Here is a 10,000-nt window from a genome sequence, read left to right on the forward strand (position 1 = left end):
ATGTCTGTGAAATTAGTTATCGCAGATTTTACAGCAGCTGTAAACACTTATTTATGAGAAAACACCAAAAAAGTTCCAGCTTTACTTTTCCAGCTTTACTTTTCCTCTGATTGTAATAAACACTAAGACTGATGATTTCTGATGGCTGAGAGCTGAAGTTTATGAGCGGTGACAGAATCATTCATCAGCCTGTGAATCGCTCACACAAAACACTGAGAGCACAAAACTTCTGAATTCTCAAAGTTGCCGTGAATAATCGAGTCCCGGGACGGATTCGGGTTTCGTTCACACACACGGAGGAATTTCTGAAGCGTGGGTCAGTTCTGTAATTCTACACATCACTGGAGTCGCTAAGGGCCTTTTTACACCCGGTCACTTCGTGTGTTGTCTCTGATCCCATATCTCTCTCACTCACTCATTTCCTACCGCTTATCCGAACTTCTCGGGTCACGGGGAGCCTGTGCCTATCTCAGGCGTCATCGGGCATCGAGGCAGAATACACCCTGGATGGAGTGCCAACCCATCACAGGGCACACACACACTCTCATTCACTCACACTCACACACTACGGACAATTTTCCAGAGATGCCAATCAACCTACCATGCATGTCTTTGGACCGGGGGAGGAAACCGGAGTACCCGGAGGAAACCCCCGAGGCACGGGGAGAACATGCAAACTCCACACACACAAGGCGGAGGCGGGAATCGAACCCCCGACCCTGGAGGTGTGAGGCGAACGTGCTAACCACTAAGCCACCGTGATCCCCTTGATAGCTATCTGATTTGTTAAAACTGTCCCATTTACATCAGGCCACATAAACACGTCTCGGCGAATCGGATATCGATCCGATCTTTCTACTCCCGCCCAATATGCAAATATATTTTACCTCATAATTGAAATGGAACACACTTTGGTGTAAGCATTTACTGTTTGCTGCATTTTAAGACCCGGCGATACACCTGGGTGAAAGATCGGAGCAGCGCTGGTGGGAAAACTTGTTTGTTTCTGACGCGACGCGTGACTCGCGAGTCACCTGCGAGTGCCGTACTTCCGTTTGGGAGGAGTTTAGCACTGACGTATGTGGCTCGAACAACCACATACATTTACACATGTCCAGTTTCATCTGAAACGCGTCCCAGACCACCTCCTGAAGGGGTTTGTACCATCGGGTTTATATCCGTCTCCAAAATGTCTCGGAGGGCATTTAGACCTGGTGTTTTTACCATCGGGTAGATATCTGATCACAGAAAACACAGGAAGTGACCAGGTGTAAAAAACCCTAAGAGCCTCAATCATACAGTGCTGATGAGCGATCCTCACTCCTGTCACCTTTATCCTCCAAACCCAAACCTGAGACAGGAAACAATCTGTAATAAAAAAACTACAACTAAACGAGTCTGGAGTCGAGCTTCTGGAAAACACTTTCAAACAAAACCAAAATTCACAAGCAACTTCTTACTTGTCTCTAGAAAGTCTAAAAAATCATTGTTCCAAAAGTGTCTCCGAAGTGTCCATAAAGTGTCAATGAAGTGTCTCCAAAGTGTCCGTGATGTGTCTCTGAAGTGTTTCTGAAGTGTCCCAGAGGTGTCTCTGAAGCGTACATGAAGTGTCTCTAAAGTGTCCATAAAGTGTCAATGAAGTGTCTCCAAAGTGTCCGTGATGTGTCTCTGAAGTGTTTCTGAAGTGTCCCAGAGGTGTCTCTGAAGTGTACATGAAGTGTCTCTAAAGTGTCCATAAAGTGTCAATGAAGTGTCTCCAAAGTGTCCGTGAAGAGTCTCTGATGTCTTTCTAAAGTGTCCCAGAGGTGTCTCTGAAGTGTACATGAAGTGTCTCTGAAATGTTCAAAAAGTGTCTCTGAAGCGTACATGAAGTGTTTCCGAAGTGTCTCTGAAGTGTTTCTGAAATGTTCATAAAGTGTCTCTGAAGTGTCTCCAAAGTGTCCGTTTCTAAAGTGTCCCAGAGGTGTCTCTGAAGTGTACATGATGTGACTTTGAAGTATTTTTCGGAAGTGTTCAAGAAGTGTCTCTGAAGTGTTTATGATGTGTCTCTGAAGTATCTCTGAAATGTTCATGAAGTGTCTCTGAAATGTTCAAAAAGTGTCTCTGAAGCGTACATGAAGTGTTTCTGAAGTGTCTCTGAAGTGTCCATGAAGTGTCTCTGAGGTGTTCATGGAGTGTCTCTGAAGCATCCATGAAATGTTTCCGAAGTGTTCCATGAAGTGTCTCCGAAGTGTCCATGAAATGTCTCCGAAGTGTCCATGAAGTGTCTCTGAAGTGTTCATGGTGTGTTTTTCTAAAGCATCCATGATGGGTCTCTGAAGTGTTTTTGAAGTGTCCATGTTGTATCTCTGAAGTGTTCATGGAGTGTCTCTGAAGCGTCCATGAAGTGTCTCTGAAGTGTCCATAAAGTATCTCTGAAGTGTTCATGGAGTGTTTCTGAAGCATCCATAAAGTATCTCTGAAGTGTTCATGGTGTGTTTTCTAAAAGCGTCCATGATGGGTCTCTGAAGTGTTTCTAAAGCATCCATGAAGTGTCTCTGAAGTGTCCATAAAGTGTCTCGGAAACAAATCCATTTCCAAAAACATCTCAGAGACACAAGTTGTCATTGTCTCTGAAGTAAAGGACACTGCAGAACCTCTCCTCCTTCTTCTCAGATCTAAAAAGCACCATGACTCCAAACAAGCTGACAGCAACAAACTCCTTGATGGAATGCAGGAAAGTTGCTGACTCCGGAGCGGATTCAGTGCCAGAGCGCACCTCAATCACGCACCGGTCCAGTGGAGTGAACGGAAGGCTGAGACGCTGCGGCGCTTCTTTTGTGACATGTAACAATGCGGCAGACGGAGAATCGAAGGCGTTGTGTTGCTCTTGCTTTGTCTCTTTCATTTGCAACAGCAGGGGATTGGATTTTAAGTGTAAAATGCTGACTGTGTTGTGATTCACATTTAAAAGAGATTCACGCCGCTGCACGGCGTTTCACACATCGTGTCTGTTAGAGAGACGCTCGCTGTCTCCAGGTGTGTTCCAGATCACGACCTTACACACTACTCTAGCTTTAGATACAGTGATTCATGTTTAAGTGCCCTTCAAGTACCCCGATGATGCGCTTATTTAGCCGTGCGGAATGATGGACACCGAATGCACTCGGCACTTACAGCTTTGCTTAGGTAGTGGAAGAGGGGGCGGGGCTAGTCAGCTTTGCTTATGTAGTGGAAGAGGGGGTGGGGCTAGTCAGCTTTGCTTTTGTAGTGCAAGAGGGGGCGGGGCTAGTCAGCTTTGCTTAGGTAGTGGAAGAGGGGCGGGGCTAGTCAGCTTTGCTTAGGTAGTGGAAGAGGGGGCGGGGCTAGTCAGCTTTGCTTATGTAGTGGAAGAGGGGGTGGGGCTAGTCAGCTTTGCTTTTGTAGTGCAAGAGGGGGCGGGGCTAGTCAGCTTTGCTTAGGTAGTGGAAGAGGGGCGGGGCTAGTCAGCTTTGCTTTTGTAGTGCAAGAGGGGGCGGGGCTAGTCAGCTTTGCTTAGGTAGTGGAAGAGGGGCGGAGCTAGTCAGCTTTGCTTAGGTAGTGGAAGAGGGGCGGGGCTACCAGGCACTCACGCTGGATGAGAAAACACTTTCAAGATGGCCGACGACTGTGACTGTGGTGGACACGACGTCTTTCAAACGTCTTTTAAATCGTGGTGTGAATTGTTTTTCAACATTTAAAAATTCCCCTTATTCGTACGCTAAAGCTAACGCCGTCGATTTACATGCGTTTGACATCCCCGTGTCCGGAGATTGGGTCGCCGAGGCTCCCGCCTTCGACTGCCACCCAATCCACATTGCACCATCCCCTTACGGTTTCTCCTGCAGGTGGTGGGCCCACGGGAGATCGGCCCCACGTCGCTCCTTCGGGCTGAGCCCAGCCGGGCCCCGTGGGGTAAGACCCGGCCACCAGGCGCTCGCACGCGAGCCCCAACCCCGGGCCTGGCTCCAGGGTGGGGCCCCGGTTGCGCCATACCAGGCGCCGTCACGGACCTTGCTTTAATATTCTTCATAAGAGGTTTTTAACGCCATCGACCCTGAAACGGCTTCTGCTTAGTAAAAAAGCGTTAGTGTTCCGTTTGAGTGAATACGACACTTCTAACATCGACACACTAGAAGTACACACTAGTGTACATAGTAACTAGTGCAAGTGCATAGCGTGTAGTATGTCATTTGGGACGCAGATCCCGTGTAGCTCGCTTTGCTAATCCGATGACGAAGCTAGCATGCAGCCGAGGACGTGACGCATAGATCAACCAAACGACTAATCTTCACATGGACTAATGAATAAGCTAGTTCGTGCTTAACTAGCTAGTTTCAGAAGGTATACTAGCTAGCGTACAGATAGCTGCTAAAGCTAAAGAGCTAAAAGGCCACATCGACGAGAGACAGTCTACTGTATATGTGACACAAACACCTCGGCACTAGCTGTCGTGTGATTGATGGTGGATAAATTAGCTAGCGGCTGGAAGCAGACGATTAACAACGTGGGGTTACAAAAAAATCCATTTCCTTACTTGACAATCTCTTGTGTTTAAAATGCAGAGGATCATTAGGAGCTCGAGCTATCTGTTTCTCCTGCAGCAAATGTGGTCATTTCTCCACTTTGAGCTGTGGAGAAGTTCGTAGAAAGGCGTGTTCTCGCTGTGCAGAAGCCCATCATCTCACACAGACATCAGAACATCCTCAGTCCAGCACAGTAGATCTAGCTTCACTCCAAATTATTATTAATCCTTATTACTTTCCATGAATAACCTATAAACGTGGGGGGACACGGTGGTTTAGCGGTTAGCACGTTCGCCTCACACCACCAGGGCCGGGGGTTCGATTCCCGCCTCCGCCTTGTGTGTGTGTGTGTGTGTGGAGTTTGCATGTTCTCCCCGTGCCTCGGGGGTTTCCTCCGGGTACTCCGGTTTCCTCCCCCGGTCCAAAGACATGCATGGTAGGTTGATTGGCATCTCTGGAAAATTGTCCGTAGTGTGTGAGTGTGTGTGTGAATGAGAGTGTGTGTGTGCCCTGTGATGGGTTGGCACTCCGTCCAGGGTGTATCCTGCCTCGATGCCCGATGACGCCTGAGATAGGCACAGGCTCCCCGTGACCCGAGAAGTTCGGATAAGCGGTAGGAAATGAATAAATGAATGAATGAATGAATTTAACCTAACTAAACTAACCTATCGACGAGTCCGTGGCTACGAGCTAACGTGAAGACTGGAAATCTGAACGTGTCCCTGGATTTGGAATATAGTGGGAATTTGGTGTGTGCTGAATGTCCATGTCCATGTTGGAAGAGTGTGTCGGCAGGAGGAAGCCGTACAGTGAGCCGTACGGGTGGAGGCTTTGAGCTGATCACTCTTGAATGGTTTCCATTATGAGGATTACAGGCTGGCAGTGCGCTCCGAGCATTTTCATCAGCGTGAGTGCACCGCGTCTGCGCCGGAGACGTACACCGAGTGTTCAACATGCGACTGATGGAGCAGGCTGTAATGCTCATGTTCAGATCACTGATAACAGGGCAGCATGAGCTGACAGCCAGCACCATCACTCCTTCTTTATCATTTACATTCATACTTATTTACTGCGACAATGCTTTCATTTTACAGAGATGAAGTGAGTGAGATACACTTACAGCCATAACAGTGGATCATTCTCAAGCTCTTTATGACAAATATGCCTTTAAATCATCTCTCTGCCACACACACACACACACACACACACACACACACACACACACACACACACACACACACACACACACACACACACACACTCACACACAATTATATATGCATCTGGATATTAAATAGGTTAGGAACAGGCTTTTCTAATTACAAACTGTTACTATGTGTGTGTGTGTGTGTGTGTGTGTGTGTGTGTGTGTGTGTGTGTGTGTGTGTTTCTGATTCCTTTGGCTTTGTATACATGGGTGAATTTGTGAAGACGATGCACTCTCAGCATTACTCACACCCACTCACACACACACACACACACACACACACACACACACACACACACACACACACACACACACACACACACACACACACACACACACACACACGTGCAAAAACACTCATCATTATCAGCACTGAGGTGAAAGAGTATGAAGCAGTACTGTTTCGGTAGTTTATGAATACTGTGTCTGCAGTGTGTCAGTAGTTTATGAATACTGTGTCTGCCGTGTGAGTAGTGTATCTGCAGTGTGTCAGTAGTTGTTAATAGTGTGTATGCAGTATGAGTAGTGTATCTGCAGTGTGTCAGTAGTTGTTAATAGTGTGTCTGCAGTATGAGTAGTGTATCTGCAGTGTGTCAGTAGTTGTTAATAGTGTGTATGCAGTATGAGTAGTGTATCTGCAGTGTGTCAGTAGTTTATGAATATTGTGTCTGAGGTGTGTCAGTAGTTTATGAGCGGTATGTCTGCAGTGTATCAGGAGCTTTCGAGTAGTGGACTGGCTGTGTGTCAGTACTGTATCAGCATCATGTCAGTAGTGTTTTGGCAGTGTATCAGTGTTGTGTCGGCAATATGTCTTCAATTTGTCAGTAGTGTATCTGCACTGAGAAAGCACGAGCCTGCAGTCTAACAGCAGTGCCTGTTATTCGTATGTCAGTACTTTCTAGTGGATGGGCTTTGTATTAGTTCTATAGCAGCAGTGTCAGTAGTCTGTTGGCACTGTGTCAGTACTGTTTCATAAGTGTTTCAGTCAGTGTCTTAGTGGTGTGTCAGCAAAACAATAATGTCAGTAGTTTGTCAGTAGTCTTATCAGCTGTAGGACTGAACTTGAGAATAGCACTTAGCATGTTTATCTTTAGTTAAGCATGCACAGTGTGATGAAGCAGCAGGGAAAATCTCAGACACTTGCACCAATTAACGTCACCGCCGAGAGAGAACAAAATCAAAACCTGCACTTAGAAGAAAGAAAGAAATGAAACCAGACACAGAGTTCCTAAGTAATGCTTTTAAAAGGAATGCTAATTAGATGTAAGTCATTTAGATCCTGCATTAGTAGAGTGTCCTGTAGCGACGCTCATTTCAGAGTCTTACAGGAACACAGGAAAGAGATGAACGAGCTCCTGGATGACGGAGTGTTTTGGCGTGATGGCGAGTCATGTCCATGTTAATCATATTACAAGTAAACAGTGATCAGAGAAATACTGCAACCGAAGTAAACATATTCCTGGTTAAAGAACAAAATGGACCATGAAATGACATTGCCTAATGAAATGTTATTAAAGTGTTGGGCGCTGAAATAAAAATTATAGTCTGCACAGTGACCTGAATACAGGATGGTAATTTAGAGCAGCAGGCAGATGGAGGTGGTCAGTTCATCAGTTAGAGAACCTGAAGGAGGAGATAAATACAGCCACCACGTCAGTGGGGTTAGTAAACTAAACTAAACTAAAGTTTCCTCTGCACTGAGTTTATCAGCATTATTAAAGTCACTCTCTCTCACTCACTCATCTTCTACCGCTTATCCGAACTTCTCTGGTCACGGGGAGCCTGTGCCTATCTCAGGCGTCATCGGGCATCGAGGCAGGATACACCCTGGACGGAGTGCCAACCCATCACAGGGCACACACACACTCTCTCATTCACTCACACACTCACACACTACGGACAATTTTCCAGAGATGCCAATCAACCTACCATGCATGTGTTTGGACCGGGGGAGGAAACCGGAGTACCCGGAGGAAACCCCCGAGGCACGGGGAGAACATGCAAACTCCACACACACAAGGCGGAGGCGGGAATCGAACCCCCGACCCTGGAGGTGTGAGGCGAACATGCTAACCACTAAGCCACCGTGCCGCCCGCTGGAGATTATTGATTTCTTTATTTACTTTCATGATTTATTGACTTTAATAGACATTGTTTACTTTAATAATATGATAATTTATATACAAAGGAACATTTTCATATGCAAGAAATCTTACTGTGTTTAATTATCCACCATGTTCACACCCACGGTGTCCGGGATAAGTCATGTGACCCGTGTGTCACTTTGTGCTGCTTGTGTAGTTTCTAATTTTGACTGAACAGTGCAAAGCTTCTGTGTGTGTGTGTGTGTGTGTGTGTGTGTGTGTGTGTGTGTGTGTGTGTGTGTGTGTTTTTGCTCGTACTTCATTTGCATAAATCCAGTGAGAGTCCTTGGATGCGAGGTTTGTCTCGACAGCCTGAGGAGTGAAAAAGCAGAGAGAAAAAGTGAAAGGACATTAAACGTAAAATCATTAAATTGTCACAAAGTTGCTGAGAGCACAACCAACACTTTATTAATAAATATAAAATGTCACACACACACACACACACACACACACACACACACACACACACACACACACACACACACACACACACATACACGAGAACACATTACCTCTACAATGTAAGACTATTTGTGTGTGTGTGTGTGTGTGTGTGTGTGTGTGTGTGTGTGTGTGTGTGTGTGTGTGTGTGTGTGTGTGTGTGTGTGTTCACTCAGCTGCTGGCTTCTGCCGCAGGTCACGGATGTGTTTCTGATAATGTGTGTGAAATCTCACACTGTCACATCTTCAGCACTGAGCTTTCAGAGAGAAAAAGTTACAGTATGATGGTGTGTATGTGGTGTGTGTGTGTGGTGTGTTTGTGGTGTGTTTGTGGTGTGTATGTGGTGTGTGTGTGGTGTGTGTGTGGTGTGTATGTGGTGTGTATGTGGTGTGTGTGTGTGTGGTGTGTATGTGGTGTGTATGTGGTGTGTGTGTGTGGTGTGTGTGTGGTGTGTTTGTGGTGTGTTTGTGGTGTGTGTGTGGTGTGTTTGTGGTGTGTTTGTGGTGTGTATGTGGTGTGTATGTGGTGTGTGTGTGTGTGGTGTGTATGTGGTGTGTGTGTGTGGTGTGTGTGTGGTGTGTGTGTGGTGTGTATGTGGTGTGTTTGTGGTGTGTGTGTGTGTGTGGTGTGTTTGTGGTGTGTATGTGGTGTGTATGTGGTGTGTATGTGGTGTGTGTGTGTGTTGTGTGTATGTGGTGTGTATGTGGTGTGTATGTGGTGTGTATGTGGTGTGTATGTGGTGTGTATGTGGTGTGTTTGTGGTGTGTATGTGGTGTGTTTGTGGTGTGTATGTGGTGTGTATGTGGTGTATATGTGGTGTGTTTGTGGTGTGTGTGTGCGTAGGTGTGTGTGTGTGTGCATGTGTGTGTGTGTGTGGTGTGTTTGTGGTGTGTGTGTTTGTATGTGTGTGTGTGTGTGTGTGTGTGTGTGTAGGTGTGTAGGTGTATGTGTGTGTAGATGTGTGTGTGTGTGTGTGTGTGTGTGTGTGTGTGCGTGTGTGTGTGTATGTGTGTGTATGTGTAGGTGTGTGTATGTATTTTTCACTGAAACACTTTGATGTCTGTGCTGAAAAATTCCACCTGACCAATTAGCAGCTTCCATTCAGCTCTCATACACTAGAGTTTTAACACACACTCCTAACACACACACACACACACACACACACACACACACACACACACTCCTAACACACACACACTCCTAACACACACACACACACACACACACACACTCCTAAACCACACTCCTAAACCACACTCCTAACACACACACACTCCTAACACACACACACACACACACACACACACACACACACACACACACACACACACACACACACACACACACACTCCTAAACCACACTCCTAACACACACACACTCCTAACACACACACACACACACACACACACACACACACCCCTAAACCACACTCCTAACACACACACACTCCTAACACACACACACTCCTAACACACACACACACACACACACACTCCTAACACACACACACACTCCTAACACACACACACACACACTCCTAAACCACACTCCTAACACATAATCACACAGGTGTACAGTTTCTTCCTTCCTTCCTTCCTTCCCTTCTTCCTTCCTTCCTTCCCTTCTTCCTTTCTTCCTTCCTTCTCCTTTTGTGCTGGGCCTTAAAGGTTTGCAGACGTTTTT

The 10,000-nt window shown here is 46.3% G+C and overlaps 1 protein-coding gene across 2 annotated transcripts in view; it reads right to left on the bottom strand.

The window, feature by feature from the left end:
- The window catches only part of grid1a (glutamate receptor, ionotropic, delta 1a), a 216,994-nt gene that overhangs the window by 35,810 nt on the left and 171,184 nt on the right, over positions 1-10,000 (bottom strand). For both annotated transcript variants that reach the window (XM_047821840.1, XM_047821839.1), the window contains exon 5: positions 8,133-8,186. In XM_047821840.1, coding sequence (XP_047677796.1) covers positions 8,133-8,186 — 54 coding nt within the window. The remainder of the gene's footprint in view (positions 1-8,132; positions 8,187-10,000) is intronic.

This window comes from Tachysurus fulvidraco, chromosome 12, assembly GCF_022655615.1.
Source record: "Tachysurus fulvidraco isolate hzauxx_2018 chromosome 12, HZAU_PFXX_2.0, whole genome shotgun sequence".
In the NCBI taxonomy this organism is placed as follows: Eukaryota; Metazoa; Chordata; class Actinopteri; order Siluriformes; family Bagridae; genus Tachysurus; species Tachysurus fulvidraco.